Genomic DNA, 19920 nt, shown 5'->3' with positions numbered 1-19920 from the left:
AGCAGTACTCGAGACAGGACAGCACAAGTGATTTGAAAAGTGCAAGCACTATGATGGGATCCCTGGGTTTGAAGGTTCTCATAATCCATCCTATCATTTTTCCAGCTGATGCTATTTGCTTGATTATGCTCCCTAAATGTTAAATCTTCAGACACCATTATTCTCAGATCCTTTAAATGTTGCTTTCCTACTAAGGGCACATTTGTGTTTTAAACCTTGTATTTTATGATCTTAATTTCTACCATACCTAAGTACCTGGAATTTATCAGTTAAACATATTTTCCGCTGAAAAATAAAAAACTTTATTCATATCATACTTTTACAGAAGTACATTTCATGCTGCATTTTGTGTCATCTGCAGAATCTGACATAAGGCTGTGACTTGTATTTTTGTCTGTATTTGATATCAAGAGTAAGAAAAAGCAGTGGTGCAAGGAATGTGCCTTAAGGCACAGCTTTTAACTGTGCTTCGACTCTACTTGATATGACTGATTGTTACCCTTTGCATTCTGTTTTTCTTCTAATGCATCAGTGATTTTGTCGTAGTGGTCAAGTGGCTGTAAAAGGCATGATCTTCCCACTCCAAATCCATGTTGGACTGGGTTGTGGAGTCCACTATTCTCCATAACACAGGAGATCTGACTCCTGATCACTCTCTCAAACACTTTATGTGAAATGTTAGTGAAACTGGTCTATAATTCTTTGCCAATGTTTTGCTCCCTCCTTTGTGTAGCGGCACAACATCTGCTGATTTAAGCACTTCTGGCATATATGTTCCCAGTATCCAAGCGTTTTCTCCACATAATACCGAGTGCTTGTGCTACTGACAAGCATTTCTTTACAAATATTGTATTCCGTGAGTCTGGAGCCAGGGATGAGTGCATAGGCATGCTCTCAATCTCTCTCTCAAAATCTGCAGAGTTCATGTTGATAAGTTATATTTTCAGGGGCTTGAATATCGTGCATAAAGAACTTGTTCAAATCGTCCACTTTCATACTGTTTACCGGGGAGTTAAACTTGTCCTCAACCTTCTTTTTTACGAATTTAACTAATTTCTTTTTTGTTCTGTGTGTGAACCTTCACTTGTAAGTATAGTACTGTGTAGGTCCAATACGGATGGAGATTTTGTATTTTGATTTCATGCATGTGAAGAAATATTTAGGATTTTTCTTTATCTCTTATATGACTTTGTTCTAATTGCATATCTTCAATCTAATATTCATGCTTCAGTCTGTTCTATTTCTTCAACCGCCTTGTTTATATTATTCTTTCTTTGTAGGGATTTTCTTGTCTGTATACATGCATTTCCATTATATTTTTGTTGTCTGTAGTGCCCTCTGCGTTCTCTTTCTGGCTTTCCTCAAAGGAACATATTTCAGACACTTTATATGCTTCGGCAGTCAGTTGTTCAATTCCTTACATGTGATTTTTACTACTTAGAACAATTACAATAGAGACAAACAGATACCATTCTGAGTGAAGTGCCATGTGACCCAATTTGATTTTGTAATTGATATATGTCCATATGTTTAAAAGATGAATGATCCAGCCTCTCAGAATTGTTAGACCATTATAACATGGTCTTGGATGCCATGGAAAACGAGCAAAACCTGAAAGTAATACTGTATTCTGGGTACACACACTTTGCAGAAAACAACTTTTGACAAATGCAACTATGATGTAATTGCATCCAAATAATGCATACAAAAGAAATAACTGTCAAGTAAAAAGGTAGATTTATAGTTTTCCAATGAGCAGAACCAAACCTTGATTGAAAAGAAACCTTGCAGTTTCCTTGCTTTGATTCCGGGGCGGTCAAGGTCCCCGCAGCCCGGTCTCTGACCAGGCCCACTGGTTGAGGGTCTGGTAAACCAGGCTGTTGGACGCGGCTGCTCACAGCCTGACGTATGAATCACAGCCTGATTGATTAGGTATCCTTTAGAGGTGCTAACCAAGTTCTCTCTTGAACACTGAGGTGGGTCAGCCAAATTATGCCCCTCATTATGTGTTATGCCAGTTATGTGAAGTGGAAGCATGTTGAAGCACCCAAGACTGCATGCAGTCTTGGGTCTCTGATGTTGATAGAGTTCTCTCTCAGTTCCTATTGCACCTCTGATTTTCAACAGGGACTATTCTACACATCCTGCCATGCCTTGATCATATATGATGTTATTTCTGCATGCATATTTGGAACAGCCCCCCTCTAATATTTTCCATGTGTAAATTATTATGTATCTCTCTTGCCTGCACCCTAGAGAATACAGATTTAGGCATTTTAGTCGGTCTCAGTAATTTAGATGGTTTATCGAGTGGATTCTGGCAGTGAAGGATTTCTGCATGCTCTCCAGGTCAACAATTTCTCCAGCTTTGAAAGAGGCTGTTATTGTGCAATTGTATTCCATTCTAGAGAGCACTAGTGTCTTGTAAAGTAAAGTATCATCATTGATATGGCATCTCTTGTTTGAAAGGTTCTTATCACACTTGTCATTATTCTTGCAGCTGTGACAGCTACTGTATTGTGTTCATTAAAGGTAAGGTCTTCTGCCATGATTACACCCAAATCCTTTACATTGCTTTTACATTCTATGGTATGATTTAACTGTTTTGTACATGGTTTCCATTTTTATATTTTTATTTTTCCATACCCTAAAAAGTAACAGTGAGCAGAGCAAACCTGGATCATCCAACATGAAAAACAATCTCCCAGGGTACACCCTTTCTTATGTCCTACATAGACAATTATAGATAATTTTCTTCAAGCAGTGCCGGATTAACCTGGCTGTGGTGGATATGTGGACCTGCGGGCCGCTCCAAGCATCAGCCTGTTGGACCAAGCTCTCACAAGTCGAGCTTGGCCTCGGGTCGGGCTTGGGGAGTAGAAGAACTCCCAGAACCCCATCAAGCAGGTATAATACTGTAGTAACATGTCATCATCTGCTGATGACTCTGGGATTTTTACGAATAGAAACCACTGACGACACAGCGCACCTCCAAACTAATGAGGATAACGTGGCTGAAGATATGATGACCAAACTAAAGTAAATCATATCTTTTAATGGGCCACAATATATAGGGTATAGGGTAAAAGTCATCAATGTACGCCTTCAATTTATAAGCTTAGTGATAGTTTTTTGTGTATGTCAAAGTTTCCTTGTTGAAAACTCAAAATGATTTAATAGCACATTTATAAAGGGTATAATTTTCCTTATTAGAACTGGAAACAAAATTAGAAAAAACACAGATCAACAAGGAAACAACTCATTGACGAAAAAAAAACAGTGTTGAACGTAACAAAACGCCTCAGGATGACGAGCTCTGGTGGCACCCTGAAACCATCTTGCCGAGATGGCTCCCAACTACTAGGTCACAACAGCCGCGGATCTCTGTTTGCCCTCCCTGGGACCAGAGTCAGAACTTGGTCTCCTCAGAGGTGGTGTCATTCCACCACTCCACTGAGAAAGCATCCAGAAAGTCAGCGAACAAATTCTTTCCACTGTCGAGTTCAGAGACTCGAAACTGCCAAAAACTCTTCAAACAATACAAACAATTGAATATCTCAAAATTAGCTTGATCTCGTTAGCACCAAACCCCCACCAGTATAGGTGGAGTGGTGCCAGAGCTCCAGGTCTCCCTCAGCCCCAAGCAAGTTATGCAGTGGATGTGAAGATTACACAGACCAACCAATGAACCTAGAAGGGAGGGAGGGAGGTAGGGAACCAGGGAGCCGCTGGGGTCCAGCCAGAAAGTGGCATTTCATTACATTCAATGCTAGTTTTCTGGGGAATTGCCGTGTGGCTCCCAGAAGCTAACTACTCATGGAGAAGAAAAACGAAGAGAATTACCAGGGAGGAGACAGCAGGTACTGTAATCAAAACAGAGACAGCTGATCGAGAGAGATGACCCAAGACTACACAGGCATGATGAGGCCTTGGAACATTATTCAAATATTGGACCACTAAGACCCTGTTTAGACTGCCAAAACCCCCATGTTCGAATATCAGCTCATAACATGTTAGCAATGTTGAGCAATCAACTTGAGAATGGTCCAGGACGGACCAAAACGTCGTCGTCCCTTCACCTTCTAGTGTGTGGTCTGGTCAACATACTTTAGCCACGTTATTGTGACTCCTCGTCTGTACATGTGTTAGCAAAGGGTGTTAGCAAAGACCACCACAAGAGCAGCATACTTATGGACCTAAGTGGTACAAAGTTAGACTGCAGGCTGGTTGAACTTAAAATGACATTGGGGAAGACCTGAAACATACAAGCCTTGGAACAGGGAACAACGGAAGAAGGATCAACCCACAAAGGAACTACCGAGCCAGAATCGGTGGCATGAAGGTAGCGGCATAAGGCCGTCACCAGGCACAGCACATCATGTAAAATAGCTGAACCAATCAAGCATTAACAACCAAGGCCCACCAGGGCAAAAAGAAAAACCATGTCTCATAGGGAAAGAGCACGAAGTCCCTGACCCTACAACCAGAAGTGCGCTACAGGACAAAGGAGAAAATAGGAAAGAACATGGTCAAAAGACCAGAAGGGCTTAGATGACACCGAGCAGGCCAAAGGTGAAACATTTCATGGTACAGCCTCCGAAATGGTGTCATGGTAGTATCAACACCAAATGCAAGCAGTAGAGCACCACCCCCCCAAATAATAAGAGGCAACAGTATTAGGCATAAGATGCCATTTAAAAAACAACTAAGTTATAAAGAAGAGCACAACATGAATGGAGACAGAAGAATGACAACAAAGGCACAGATAGTAGCAAAAAGGGTGCCAAGCAACTTCATACTGCTGCTAGGAAAACAAATGCAGGTGGAACACCATCAATTCAACCACTTGCTTGCCATGTAGATGATAAAGATGCATCAAAAAGACCAGACGAGAAGAGCTGAGAAGTTGGAACCAGCTAGGTACATCACCAGGCCGATCCCCTGAAAGAGATGGAGCCACAGAATAACGTCCGGGTTCAGATAAAGTACAATCAGTACCTGAAACCAAAGTTCAGCAGTCACCAAGGAAACAAAGGGACCAAGGAACCAGTGCTAAAGAAACCTCCATCATGACCAGTCGAGCCGAAAGGAATTGAGGAATGAAGCCACAGAGAGAAAGGTGCTAATTTCAAGCCGACACAAAGTGATCCATGTTGAGGTGCTTGAATGTCTTGCAAAGCCACTTGAAGGAACCAGCATCTATGGTCCACTCCGTGGAAATGAGAAGGTAGCGAGAGACTGTCCACAAGAATGTTGAACACTACCCGGACATGCACAGCAGAGAGAACCAAACTCCAGTAGTAGAATCCAGTAGACAAGCTACCCGAAGCATCCAGCTCCAAAAGGCAATGTACCAAAGGGAACCCCACCCTCACAGTTCAGGCAATAGACTGAAGGGAACTCCCTCATTTCAGGCAACGAACCTGGAGAGCAGTCCAAATGAAGCCTGAGCACAGAAACCCAAGGAATCTGAATCCTCCTCAGAGCATGACACACAGCCACAAACTTGTGCGCCGTACCGGGCGCTTTGATGGAACGGACCTGACCAATGTCCCTGGTGAACATGGGTTACATAGCCCCAGCCCAGAGCCGAGGCATTCATAAATACATCTAGTGATAGTGGAGGAAGGCGAGAAGGAACTGAACCCGGAAAAGCAAGAAGAGGAAGCTGATAACACAGCAGCCAACAAAGGGCAATTGGGACCCAAACCCAACGATCGCAGCAGTGGTCAAAGGGACAGAGCATGGGAATCCAAAACAGCCCCTAAAGCCACACCCTGCCCAGAAGGAAGATCATGCAGATAAACACACAGAAATCACAATAGCGTGATGCATCAAATGATTTGTGGATTTGTCCCTTGTGGATTTGTTCATGCAGATAAAGTTCAGACACAAATGCCCAAGCAAATGCAGTCCACCTGGAGCCATCTCTGGTCCCAGGTCTAAGCAGGGTGGTGAAAATTGAAGGCAGAGACATGAAAATTATTTCATGGACTCCGCAAGGATAAAATGGTTGAGGAACACTGTTCTAGACAGAGGGATATAGGGCCCCCTCCCCCCCCCCCCCTTTGTTTAACCAGGAACTTGAATGAAATACAGGGTACAAGACACAATCAGACTTATAGAAGAAAAGCAACATGTAAGAGATCTGGGAATTATGATGTCTGAGGACATGATATTTAGTGAACATATGCCAGAAAATGATAGGATGGATTATGAGAATGTTCAAATCCAGATATCCCACAGCAATGCTACTACTCTTTAAATCACTGGTGCTGTCCCATCTTGAGTACTGCTCAGTACTCACTTTTCCCTTTAAGAGCAAGGGAGATTTCTGAAGGGAATTCAGAGAACCTATACGGCACGCATTAGAAATGATGAAAGGTCCAAATTATTGGTCTATATAAGAGCTCATATTTATATCCATCCAAACACATTTAAGTATGTACATGTCTAGCTACACTTGAAACTATCCAGCAATCATACGTTTATTATGTTACCCAGTAATTTATTTAACCCTTACAACACAGCTCCAAAAAGCCTATAGGACCTGCACTAATGCACAAAACAAAACCACAAAAAATGTTAGGAATTTTCAAAATATACAACAAAAAGTATTGAATATGAAAAATATCCAACAGAAACTTGTTTACAAAATATTGCAATATTAATTTGTCCACAATTCATTGCTAGTTCTTATGAATAAAATAAGGTTATTTTTTGTATCATATGATTTAGATTAATATTTAATTTGTTTTCTTTTGTTTTTTGGTATATATACACAGTCCCTAAACTACAGTGGTGCCTCAATTAACGAATTTAATCCGTTCGTCACCGAGCTCGCCATATGAAACTCTTGTCTAGCAAAACAACAACAACACAGTCGTCAGAGGCGTCCGAGAACCAGCGGGAACGTTAGGAAGCACCATGTGGTTTGCTCATTAATCATGTGAAAGCTCGTCAATCAAGACATTTTCTGCAAGTGGCTCGCTCGTTACTTGAAATGCTCGTAACTGGAGTCGTTCGTCACTCCAGGTTCCACTATACATACAGTACTGTATATGATAACACTGAGGTAGATAGCTTGATTGATACATTAAGGGTAATAAAGGTTGTCCAGAGACTGGTATCAAAATCTGGCCCTTTTCCAGTTTTTGAACACCAAAACCAATTATACATATCTCAGTCAATTACAAATGTCACCGACACATGCCAAACACACCATGTACTGTAGTTGAACATATTAACCTGTAATCACAGTAAAATCCCTCTCATGCTCTACCACAAACAAATGATCCCCAGAACCACCTCAAGGAAAACCTGAACACTGGCAAGTACTCACCTCCTTCTTATCCTTCTGTTGTAACTTCCTGACATCTGCATCACTGATAGCTAAAGGATCACTCTCTTCTATCATTTCAATGTCACTGCTATCGTCTTTGATCACTTCATTGGTTATCTTAATGTCGTCGTCGTCTTCGGTGTACTTCCTCGGCGTTCTGCGAATTCTGAGTTGCCGAGTTTCCCTCACGGGCACTTCCTTAACTTCCTGTATGTCATCGGAGGAAGTGTCCTTCGCAGAGTTTTTTGCTCTCGATCTTGGTTTACCACTAGTCTTCCCCTCAACTTTTTTTGGCTTCTCCTCTGGTTTGTCTTCTATCACATTATCCTTCTCATCATTTTTCTTTTTATCTGCATCTTTATTATCTTTTTTATTTTTATCTGCATCTTTATTTTCCTTATTTTCTGTCTCACCATTATTTTCCTTTTCCTCTTTCTCACCACTTTTGCTTTCTTTCTCTTCTTCACTTTTCTCCACATCACTTTTGTCCTTTTCAGCTTTCTCTTCCACCTTTTCACCCTTACCCTTCTCTACACTTTCACTAATAGTTTGTTTTGGCTCCTCTGTTTCTTCAGTCACTTCCATCTTCTTCTCCTCCTCCTGCTCCTCCTCATCCTCCTCCTCATCCTCATCCTCTCCATCATCATCATTGTCCTCCTCATCATCATTGTCCTCCTCCTCATCATTGTCATCCTCATCATTGTCCTCCTCATCATCCTCATCAACATCCTCAGTTTTTCCTACACACACTTCACTGGCCACTTCACTATCTACCTCCATGGGCTTTTCAGAGGAGTGAACATCATTCTGCAAGTGAATGTCGTCCTTGTCTGTGTTTCCACTCTCCTCAGACTTTCCATTTTGCTCACCTTCACTTCTTTCAAATTCATCATCTTTCTCTACATCACCATTTATTTGTGGCTTTTCTGATTCACCATTCTGTAACTTAACATCTTCCATTTCCTTCATTCCATTAATTGCTTTCACTTTCTCACCCTCTGCAGAAAGAAAAGAAAATATTTTGAGTTACATTATTCATAAAATTTAAATGTATTTTCTAACATACGTACATATATCACTGGCTACAGGCTAAGATTTTATAATTAAAATAGGCCTAAATACATTTGCAAACTGCTGTAATGTATAGAAAAAAAAGAAGTTATGTCAGCACTGGTTAACATGCCTGAAATATTGCATCTACTGTACATAAGCCCTATACTGTAAAGTAGTACACAAACCAATTTTCTTGACGCATCTTGAGCCCAAAATAAAAACTTGATTTGTTTTCTATTCATAGGTAAAGAACTTCATCACAGGCAGAAAACTCTTAAAACAATATTCCAAGTACAGAGCCCAAGAGCAGAATACTAGCAGGAAATATATAATTTGCCTTTTGAGGTCATGAAAACTGTCAGTAGTATCTTACTGTATTTTAATTTTAAGTAAGAAACTATTATGATGCCATCTTAAGACCTTACAGTGCAATGATCGGCAGGAGAAAACCTTCGTGAAAACTGCACATACTCTACAGTTGATTATGGTAGAGGGATCAGAAGGGCGCATGACTGATCAAATTCAGGTGGGGAAAAGCTAACACCTGCACGTGATCACTGTATTTTAAGATGGATGATGAACATAGATACCTTGAGAGAGAACTACATAAATGTCAGAGATGATGAATCTCTAGATTACCATCAAGACTATCAAGGCATGAGAGAGGAACTGCAAAACATCTCCTGGGGGGAGCTGACAGGGGAACATGGCATGAAAGCATCATGGCAAAATTTCAAGGTCATCACGGAACTCGTTCAAAAATATGTGCCAAAAAGAAAGAAAAAGGGAACTAGTTGGATAACACTAGTGTTAGTGGCCCTCGGGTAAACTCGGGTAGATGATCTGCGAGCAATTTTACAGTGATGGTGAACATGACCAAAAGCACAGGAACCAACTCCTTCAAAATGTAGCAAGGAAGCAACAAATGTCTGTTCATCACCAAAGATTTAACATTTTAAGTACTCTATTAAAAAGAAGCAAAAAATAATTACCACCAGCTGCAGAGTCATCCAGTCCAGCAGTTGCTTCACTCTCAGACATGGTGATGGTAGAGATCCAACCTGCAAAAAATAAAATGTTACAAAAAAAATAGTGCCAAGGTCAAGAAAAATAATATAAATATTTTTACCCCCCCTATTCTCTGCTTGGAATATAGGCCTAGCTGGAGAACATTCAAATAAAACAAAGCAAATATATTATGTATAAATGCCCTGTTGACCAGACCACACACTAGAAGTTGAAGGGATGACGACGTTTCGGTTCGTCCTGGACCATTCTCGACAATCGACTTGAGAATGGTCCAGGACGGACCGAAACGTTGTCATCCCTTCACCTTCTAGTGTGTGGTCTGGTCAACATACTGTAGCCACGTTATTGTGACTCATTTCCTGCATATAAATGCCCTCTAGCAAATCCAGATGCAATGGAATGATTTAGTTACAGTATAGCATGATTATATTCAGTTCTAACCTGCGCTAAAAAATTAAAAACTTTGGCTAATTTATCTGCTAGCCCAGAGTTATTTCTACAAAACATAATTCTTAACAGTTATTGCTTTAACCCTTAAACAGCACAAAACCTACACATATGATTGGACATAACATCAGTTTCTCAAACCTGCACAAACACTTTTTATTTTTATTTTTTTTTTTTGCATAATTAACTAGGAAATGCTCCAACTTTCTCTAAATGATCATCAACGTAACTTGAAAAATAAGAAAACCACAAATATTTTTAAAATTGAATACTCTATTGAAAACTTCAGATTTTCAGATCAGATTAAAAAATATAAAATATCACCAATTGTTCATTTGGTGTTGTTATGGTCTCAGAATAGCATATGAACTTCATTTTCATCATATTAGAATACTGTATAGGTTTTCAGTATAGTTTACTGTAAACAAAAAAATCAATGTGGCAATTGACATATGCGGCAAATTTAGACAAAAAAATGTATAACTCCAAATGTTTAGGGTTTATGAAAAATCCATTTTATAGGAATTGTAGAACAGACAGCTGTGCACACTACTGTATATGTAAAAATGGTGAGAATCATGGAGAAACTGGATTTTTTTATCTGACTCAAAGTTATCTGACTAAGAAAAGTTCCAGATCAGCCGGGCTGTGGTGGATATGTGGGCCTGCGGGCCGCTCCAAGCAACAGCCTGGTGGACCAAACTCTCTCAAGTCGAGCCTGGCCTCGGGCCGGGCTTGGGGAGTAGAAGAACTCCCAGAACCCCATCAAACAGGTATCAAGCCAGTTAAAATTTTAGTTGAAGTTATTGACAATGAATAAGGCAGTTCTAATTCATTAATTTACTTGTATGTTTTAATAAACATTGTTTGGTATTCGTACTCGAATGTGTGAAAGTTGTAGGTCAATATGTGTTCAAATGAGGTCAAGAAAAAATAATCCCCCCCCAAAAAAAAAACAAAGAAATACTGTATAGGTATAGGAATAATTATAATGGTTTAGGGGATATATTTAAGGTATATTTATATAAATGAAAAAGCCTTAATCTGGTCCCTAAACATCAAAACAACCTATCAGACAAAAAAATAAGTTTGAAATCTGTAAAAAAATTAGAAAAAAAATTCAAAGTCCCAAGTTCTGCGAGTTGAGACCGATTTATTTTTTGCCAATTTCATCCTATCTTCACATAGTTATGGACTGGTATGGACTCTCCAGGATGTAAAGGTTACAACAAAGGAGAAAACAAAACTTAAAAAAAGAAAAAAAGAATTCCCCCAAAGAATAAAAATATTTTTTGGACATTGATGAAAGTAACAAATATTAACATTGGGCAATGTATCTACGTATATGATATATAACAAAATACAGCATAATAACATACATACATACTTATTATTATTTGTTACTGTATTTATTTATTTATTTATATACAAGAAGGTACATTGGGTTTGTGAGAATACATAGCATAGTATTTACAATTTTGTAAAGCCACTAGTATGCGCAGGGTTTCAGGCAGAATGTATGCCTGTATGTATGTATTATGTATTACTCAGCAATGCTACAAAGGCACCAGCTGCATCTCCCCTTTGTGGACACTTCTTACTATTATTATTATTATTCTTTATAAGTCAGACAGGCACTTGCATCTCTTTATTACTGCATTATCCATCACTTCAAGTTAATAGCTGTTCTCATCATCAACAAAATCTTCTTTTTAAAAAATTTGTCTAAAATTAATTTCTGAAAATATTTTGATGAAAGTTTCACGAGACTGAAGCCAATACGTTGGAGATTTGTTTAATATTTTTAAGTAATTTTTACATAATTCGAATATTTTTTGCTTCCCGGCCCCTGTTCTAGGCCGTTTAAGGGTTAAATACTATATGTAATTGGTGAGTGTGTGGCAGTGATGATGACCTATGCATTACAAGCTGTAATAGCCGCAGGACAGGAATAAGCAAAGATAAATACACATGTACATTGCAAACACAAATTTGCACTCACAAACGTGTACTGTGGGATAAGATAATAAGAGGAATGATTGGTTTTAACATTAATGAACATAAGTGTGTTACTATTGGGCAAAAATTTGACCACCATTATATTCCTTATAAAAAATTTGCTAAACAGTAGCAGCTTTCAGTATTAACACAGGCTCCAACTACAGGTATTTTCAGCATAGTCAATCAAGTATTTTATCAAGATCAAGTACAGCATATTCAGGCTGACATAACTCAGGATAGTTATGTATTGAGTGAAGGATTACAAGGATCACAGACTGCTGTGAGGACACAAGGTGGTGACAGCTACTCATCCTCACGTAAGGTTAAATGTTTTTCCACTACCTCACTCTTTTATTTTTCCTTTATTAATATAATGAAAAAATGCATTGTGAAAATGACCTTGCACATACAATCTTACTAGTGTCCAGTACTACCTTACCTGACGATGGGTAATGTTGAACATTTATGCATGGTTAATATAATGTACATATAATGTTAGGTTAAGTAGGGTAATGTAAGGTTTGGTTCACAATTACAAGTTAGGCAAGATAAGGTTAGCCAGGGGAAGGTTAGGCAAGGGAAAGTTAGGCAAGGGAAAGTTAGGCAAGGTAAAGTTAGGCAAGGGAAAGTTAGGCAAGGGAAAGTTAGGCAAGGGAAAGTTAGGCAAGGTAAGGTTAGGCAAGATAAGGTTAGGCAAGATAAGGTTAGGCAAGGGAAAGTTAAGCAAGGGAAAGTTAAGCAAGGGAAAGTTAGGCAAGGGAAAGTTAGGCAAGGGAAAGTTAGGCAAGGGAAAGTTAGGCAAGGGAAAGTTAGGCAAGGGAAAGTTAGGCAAGGGAAAGTTAGGCAAGGGAAAGTTAGGCAAGGGAAAGTTAGGCAAGGGAAAGTTAGGCAAGGGAAAGTTAGGCAAGGGAAAGTTAGGCAAGATAAGGTTAGGCAAGATAAGGTTAGGCAAGGGAAAGTTAAGCAAGGGAAAGTTAGGCAAGGGAAAGTTAGGCAAGAGAAAGTTAGGCAAGGGAAAGTTAGGCAAGAGAAAGTTAGGCAAGGGAAAGTTAGGCAAGAGAAAGTTAGGCAAGGGAAAGTTAGGCAAGGGAAAGTTAGGCAAGGGAAAGTTAGGCAAGGGAAAGTTAGGCAAGGGAAAGTTAGGCAAGGGAAAGTTAGGCAAGGGAAAGTTAGGCAAGGGAAAGTTAGGCAAGGGAAAGTTAGGCAAGATAAGGTTAGGCAAGGGAAGGTTAGGCAAGGGAAAGTTAGGCAAGGGAAAGTTAGGCAAGGGAAAGTTAGGCAAGGGAAAGTTAGGCAAGGGAAAGTTAGGCAAGGGAAAGTTAGGCAAGGGAAAGTTAGGCAAGGGAAAGTTAGGCAAGGGAAAGTTAGGCAAGGGAAAGTTAGGCAAGATAAGGTTAGGCAAGGGAAAGTTAGGCAGGGGAAAGTTAGGCAAGATAAGGTTAGGCAAGGGAAAGTTAGGCAAGGGAAAGTTAGGCAAGGGAAAGTTAGGCAAGGGAAAGTTAGGCAAGGGAAAGTTAGGCAAGGGAAAGTTAGGCAAGGTAAAGTTAGGCAAGGTAAAGTTAGGCAAGGTAAGGTTAGGCAAGGTAAGGTTAGGCAAGGTAAGGTTAGGCAAGGTAAGGTTAGGCAAGGTAAGGTTAGGCAAGGTAAGGTTAGGCAAGGTAAGGTTAGGCAAGGTAAGGTTAGGCAAGGTAAGGTTAGGCAAGGTAAGGTTAGGCAAGGGAAAGTTAGGCAAGGTAAGGTTAGGCAAGGGAAAGTTAAGGAAAGTTAGGCAAGGGAAAGTTAAGCAAGGGAAAGTTAGGCAAGGTATGTTTAGGCAAGGTATGGTTAGGCAAGGACACAATCTATAGCACTGTATCATCCTTTGCAGATGACACTAGGACTTTCATGAGAGTAGGCAACATAGAGGATATGGCAAACCTCCAATCAGATGTAAATCAGGTCTTTCTATGGGCTACAGAAAATAATATGGGGGTGGGTGGTGGGGATATATATGCGTACCTAATAGTGATTGCAGGGAAGTGATATCTAGCTGTTGTTGTTGTTAAAGATTTAGCTACTCAGGACGAAGTGTCCATGTAGCACGGGCTATGGTGAGCCCGTAAGATATCTAGCTTTTTATACTCCACTTTATACTATATTTTATACTTATTGCTCTTTATACTCCTTATAAGGGTGCATGGGGGGGTATACACCTAAATGAATTTAAGTTGTGCTTGCGGGGGTTGAGCCTCGGCTCTTTGGTCCTGCCACTCAACCGTCAATCTACTGGTGTACAGATTCCCGAGAGCTATCATATCTACATTTGAAACTGTGTATGGAGTCAGCCTCCACCACTTCACTTCCTAGTGCATTCCATTTACAAACTACTCTGACACTGAAAAAGTTCTTTCTAATGTCTCTGGCTCATTTGGGTACTCCGCTTCCACCTGCGTCCCCTTAAACGTGTACCTGCTTGATACCTGGTTGATGGGGTTCTGGGAGTTCTACTTCCCAAGCCCGGCCCGAGGCCAGGCTTGACTTGTGAGAGTTTGGTCCACCAGGCTGTTGCTTGGAGCGGCCCGCAACCCCACATACCCACCACAGCCCGGCTGATCAGGAACTTCTCTTAGAAAACAGTCCAGTTTTCTCTTGAAGATGTCCACGGTTGTTCTGGCAATATTTCTTATGCTTGCTGGGAGGACGTTGAACAACCGCGGACCTCTGATGTTTATACAGTGTTATCTGATTGTGCCTATGGCACCTCTGCTCTTCACTGGTTCAATCTTGCATTTTCTTCCATATCGTTCACTCCAGTATGTTGTTATTTTACTGTGTAGATTTGGGACCTGGCCCTCCAGTATTTTCCATGTGTATATTATTTGGTATCTCTCGTCTCCTTTCTAGAGAGTACATTTGGATGGTACATCCTTTCTTTCAAGGATGTACCACTTGTGTTAAATAATCCATCCTTGTCTACTTTGTCAATGCCCCTGAGAATTTTGTATGGGGCGGTGAGGATGTGATGGGGGTATGTAGGGGTGATGGGGGTATGTAGGGATGTGATGGGGGTATGTAGGGATGTGATGGGGGTATGTAGGGGGGTAAACAAGTTGTTTATTTGGGGGGTGTGGGGGGGGATGCATGAGTGGGGGATGCATGAGTGGGGGTGCATGCGTGGGGTGAGAGGGTGCATGTGTGGGGGTGAATGTGTGTGGGTATGGGGTGAATGGGTATGGTGTGGGGATGCATGTGTGTGGGTATGGGGTTCATGTGTAGGGGGTGTGGGGTGCATGTGTGGGTGAAGGGTGCATTTTTCTCAGGGATATTCCTGCGCGGGCCCTAAGACTGGCTGGCTCACTAAGTGTTGCTTGTTTCTGTTTAACTTGGGCCGAGTAAGAGTATTTATGACTCGTATGGTCGCTTCAGTAAGATTTCGCCATATGTGTTTAACAACTTCTGCTCTGTTGAATCTAAGTTGAAATCTTAATGGGTTTGTAACTGTACACTGTGTTAGATAATGTTCCAGTGGTCTGTCGGGCATTTCTCCACAGTGCTGACATTTCCTCTCATCTTCCGGAACCTGTAAGCCTATTTCCCATGCGCATGGGTATCCAAGCCTGATGCGATGTGAGTGCATGTGATGGGGGTGTATGAGGGGTGTGGGGGTGCATGTGTGGAGGTGTATGAGGGGTGTGGGGGTGCATGTGTGGAGGTGTATGAGGGGTGTGGGGGTGCATGTGTGGAGGTGTATGAGGGGTGAGGTGTATGTATGGGGGTGTATGAGGGGTGTGAGGTGTATGTGTGGGGGTGTATGAGGGGTGTGGAGGTGTATGTGTGGGGGTGTATGAGGGGTGTGAGGTGTATGTGTGGGGGTGTATGAGGGGTGTGAGGTGTATGTGTGGGGGTGTATGAGGGGTGTGAGGTGTATGTGTGGGGGTGTATGAGGGGTGTGAGGTGTATGTGTGGGGGTGTATGAGGGGTGTGAGGTGTATGTGTGGGGGTGTATGAGGGTGGTGAGGGTGCATGTGTGGGGGTGTATGAGGGGTGTGAGGTGTATGTGTGGGGGTGTATGAGGGGTGTGAGGTGTATGTGTGGGGGTGTATGAGGGGTGGTGGAGGTGTATGATGTGGGGGTGTATGAGGGGTGTGAGGGTGTATGTGTGGGGGTGTATGAGGGGTGTGAGGTGTATGTGTGGGGGTGTATGAGGGTGTGAGGTGTATGTGTGGGGGTGTATGAGGGGGTGAGGTGTATGTGTGGGGGTGTATGAGGGGTGTGAGGTGTATGTGTGGGGGTGTATGAGGGGTGTGAGGTGTATGTGTGGGGGTGTATGAGGGGTGTGAGGTGTATGTGTGGGGGTGTATGAGGGTGTGAGGTGTATGTGTGGGGGTGTATGAGGGGTGTGAGGTGCATGTGTGGGGGTGCATGTGTGGGGGTGTGGGGATGCATGTGTGGGGGTGGGGGTGTGGGGGTGCATGTGTGGGGGTGGGGGTGCATGTGTGGGGGTGCATGTGTGGGGGTGTGGGGTGCATGTGTGGGGGTGCATGTGTGGGGGTGTGGGGATGCATGTGTGGGGGTGTGGTGGTGCATGTGTGAGGGTGTGGGGGTGCATGTGTGAGGGTGTGGGGGTGCATGTGTGGGGGTGCATGTGTGGGGGTTCATGTGTGGGGGTGTGGAGGTGCATGTGTGGGGGTGTATGAGGGGTGTGAGGGTGCATGTGTGGGGATGTGGGGTGCATGTGTGAAGGTGTGGGGGTGCATGTGTGGAGGTGTGGGGGTGCATGTGTGGAGGTGTGGGGGTGCATGAGGCATGTGGGGGTGTGTGAGGTGTGTGGGGGGTTCATGTGTGGGGGTGTATGAGGCGTGTGGGGGTGTATGAGGGGTGTGAGGTGCATGTGTGGGGGTGTGGGGGAGGGTGCATGTGTGGGGGTGTATGAGGTGTGTGGGGGGGTTCATGTGTGGGGGTTCATGTGTGGGAGGGGGTTCATGTGTGGGGGGGGTGAGGTGCATGTGTGGGGGTGTATGAGGGGTGTGGGGAAAGCTTGTACCAAGTGGTGGTAGCGGTATATGCTTTCACCTGGGTGTGACGATCCTGGTCCAGCTCCTGGACCCCCGTTTCATTAATCACAAAAACTTCCCTAACTGCCTAATTCTCGTTTCAGCCTTTACATTTTAATCCTACACTTTACTGTTTTTACATTTGAAATCTTTTACTGTACGACATTCAATTTCCCTATGAATATTCTTTAATATCCAACAATTAATTCTTAAAATATTTATGGGCTAACAACATGAGAGGGAAACTGCTCAATAATAATAATGACGATCTTGTTTGGCTTAATCACTTCTACCACTTCCAATCGTAGCCTAGTCCGGATCCAACCTGTTTATACACAGCCGCCTTTTATCCAGTGTCGACTGTTCCAAGCACCTGTTATATTGGACCGTGCCTACAGTTTATCCAGCAGTCTAGTGAGAGCTCCTGTGCATGTATGTCTACAACCCCAGCCCAATGACCTGAGGCAACCCGTCCTCTCAACAAATAGGTTGCGTTTTTTTTATCATAACATTATAAATGCAACCTATTAAGTAACTTATCAGAACAAATGGGTGACCTTTGACAAGCTGCCGGCGTCCTGTCCTCATCGACACTAGGCCCTCAGGTAACGGTTCACATATAAGCATGTTTTCTAGAGTCGTACTCGATAGGTTCAGCGAGTTCGCACGTTCTGGTTAGGATAGCAGGTTGTATTTTTTTAAGTAGTGGTAAATCACGATAACGGTCTGCTCGGTGACCGACTAGACGAGTGTTCTACGCTGGTGCTTCATGTTTATTATGTCTCACATACCAATCAATTGGTTGACATTGAACTTTTAAAAAACTAATTTCATGGCCCCTTAAAAGCGTCAAGAGAATGATAAACACCCACACAAACCCACCACCATATATCAATGGGTCTAACATGCAACACTGCAATAGTACATCCCTCCCTCTCAAAATATACAGGCTCCCCGTCCCGATCTGCTAATTTAACACTTACGCCGCCAATACCAGTCGTATTCAAAGGCTTATACAATTTCCCGTGCGCACCATTACTTTGTGCATGTGATAATGTTTGATGGTTGGTGTGTGCATTAGAATGTGTATGTGATTCCCCAGTTTCATACCATGATGCACACGTTTCTTACCTCTGTTGCAGGGTTTACAATAGTTTAGTTGATATACTGTTTATGTGGTACTTGCCCCTCTCAGCTGGTGCGAAATATCTGCAGCTTGCCTGTTAACTTTTGTAGCTTTCTGACAATCCTCATCCAATTTAATTTTTCTCGACTTAGCACAATCAGAAAATATCAACACGAAGGCATCAAAGTATTCAGGTATGTCAATGACGTACATCAACAGCATGTGTCCGAGCATTGACCTTAGGGGAACTCTCACTTGATTCTTATCCCAACACCGACTTTTCACCAAGATTCGTCCTTGTTTGTGCGGTAATCTTTTATCCACTGAATAATCTTCTGGATATCACAGACAAGTGGAGAGAATACGCGTGCGCAACACACATCCCAGCTTGTGAATGGAGCTCACACTTTCTCAATGTTTCTGTATTTGAGTACTCACCTAGTTGTGCTTGCGGGGAGGGGGCGTTGAGCTCCGGCTCTGGTCCCGTTTCTGAAGTGTCAATCAACTGGTGTACAAGTTCCTGAGCCTATTGGGCTCTATCATATCTACATTTGAAACGTTGTATGAAGTCTGCCTCCACCACATCACTGCCTAGTGCATTCCATTAGCTACCTACACTGAATGAGTGCAGAAGTGCAGTCAATTGTGTAAACAATGTTACCTGCTTGATGGGGTTCTGGGAGTAGTTCTAGGGTGTCTGCTTATGCATCATCATGTCTTTTCTTATGCGAGTGTTGAAATGTGCCTGTGTATACGTATAATACCATCAGGCCTAACATAAATATGGTACATGGAACTTGAGTTGTGCTTAAGCGTTTGTGTCCTACCTAAAAATGTTAAGTGCTAGGGTGCGAACACTTGTTACAAGCGAACTATACATACATTTTCCTGTACCTAAAGTGCAAGCGTCCTTACGAGAAAACCATTGTTTGAGCGTTAAGGACATACACGTCACAACACGTGTATAGACGAGTCCATTTTCTGTATGATCATTATAAGGAAAATACCAATATTTGTGTTTTTCTAAACATCTATTGTGTGTCGAATTGTGATATGAGGAAAGTTGAGACGTATGTGTACTCACCTAAATGTACTTACAGGGTCATGCTAAGCTCATAGCCCAGCCTTCCGAACGTTTGTATATTAATGCAATGACTCATTCTCGGGCTTTTATCATATTTACATTTTCAATTTGAAATCAATTTGTTTCAATGACTTAATTGGTTTCATTTATATATACAAGAGTTCTTACATTCTTGTACAGCTACTAGCAGGCGTAGCGTTTCGGGCAAGTTCTTCATCCAATGTTCCCCAGAATACGACCCCACCAAATCGTCTAACAACCAGGTACCCATTTTACTGTTGGGTGAACAGAGGCTACAGTTAAGGATTGATGCCCAGTAAATCCTCCTCGGCCAGGATACGAACCCAGGCCAAAGCGCTCGCAAAACGCCAGGGGAGTGTCTTAACTACTACACCACGGGGACTTCTGAATCTAACCTATTACAGCTTTAATATTGAAAAGTTCTTCCTGCTGTCTGACTCATTTCTGTCTCCAGATTCCATCTAGGACCCCTCGTTCTGCTGTTCCTAGCTTTGGACAATGCTGCTTTATCTAATTTGTCAATTTCCCTTAGAATCTTTTATGTTGTTACCAGGTCCCCTCCCTCTCTCTCCTCTTCTCCAGTGTAAGGTCAGGTTAAAATGTATGCATGTATATGCATGTGTATGAATGAGTATGCATATATATACACATATGTATTTGCCTATTTGTGCTTGCGGGGGTTGAGCTCTAGCTCTTTGGTCCCGCCTCTCAACCGTCAATCAACAGGTGTACAGGTTCCTGAGCCTATTGGACTTTATCATATCTACCTTGAAACTGAGTATAG

At 42.1% G+C, this 19920-nt stretch overlaps 1 protein-coding gene across 31 annotated transcripts in view; it reads right to left on the bottom strand.

The window, feature by feature from the left end:
* MEP-1 overlaps nucleotides 1-19920 on the bottom strand; it is a 146455-nt gene that overhangs the window by 47105 nt on the left and 79430 nt on the right. For 29 of the 31 annotated variants that reach the window (XM_069309543.1, XM_045763576.2, XM_069309554.1 and 26 more), the window contains exons 2-3: nucleotides 9388-9456; nucleotides 7343-8340 (exon numbers count right to left, since the gene is read on the bottom strand). In XM_069309543.1, coding sequence (XP_069165644.1) covers nucleotides 7343-8340; nucleotides 9388-9436 — 1047 coding nt within the window. In that variant the 5' untranslated portion in view covers nucleotides 9437-9456. Of the gene's footprint in view, nucleotides 1-7342; nucleotides 8341-9387; nucleotides 9457-14450; nucleotides 14584-18091; nucleotides 18233-19920 lie in introns of those variants that run through there. The other 2 variants (XM_069309544.1, XM_069309559.1) reach the window with 2 other exon arrangements.

The sequence above is a fragment of the Procambarus clarkii genome, chromosome 65 (assembly GCF_040958095.1).
Source record: "Procambarus clarkii isolate CNS0578487 chromosome 65, FALCON_Pclarkii_2.0, whole genome shotgun sequence".
NCBI classification, from domain to species: Eukaryota; Metazoa; Arthropoda; class Malacostraca; order Decapoda; family Cambaridae; genus Procambarus; species Procambarus clarkii.
The sequence above is the reverse complement of the archived record's forward strand: the minus strand, read 5'-3'. Positions and strand labels throughout refer to the sequence as shown.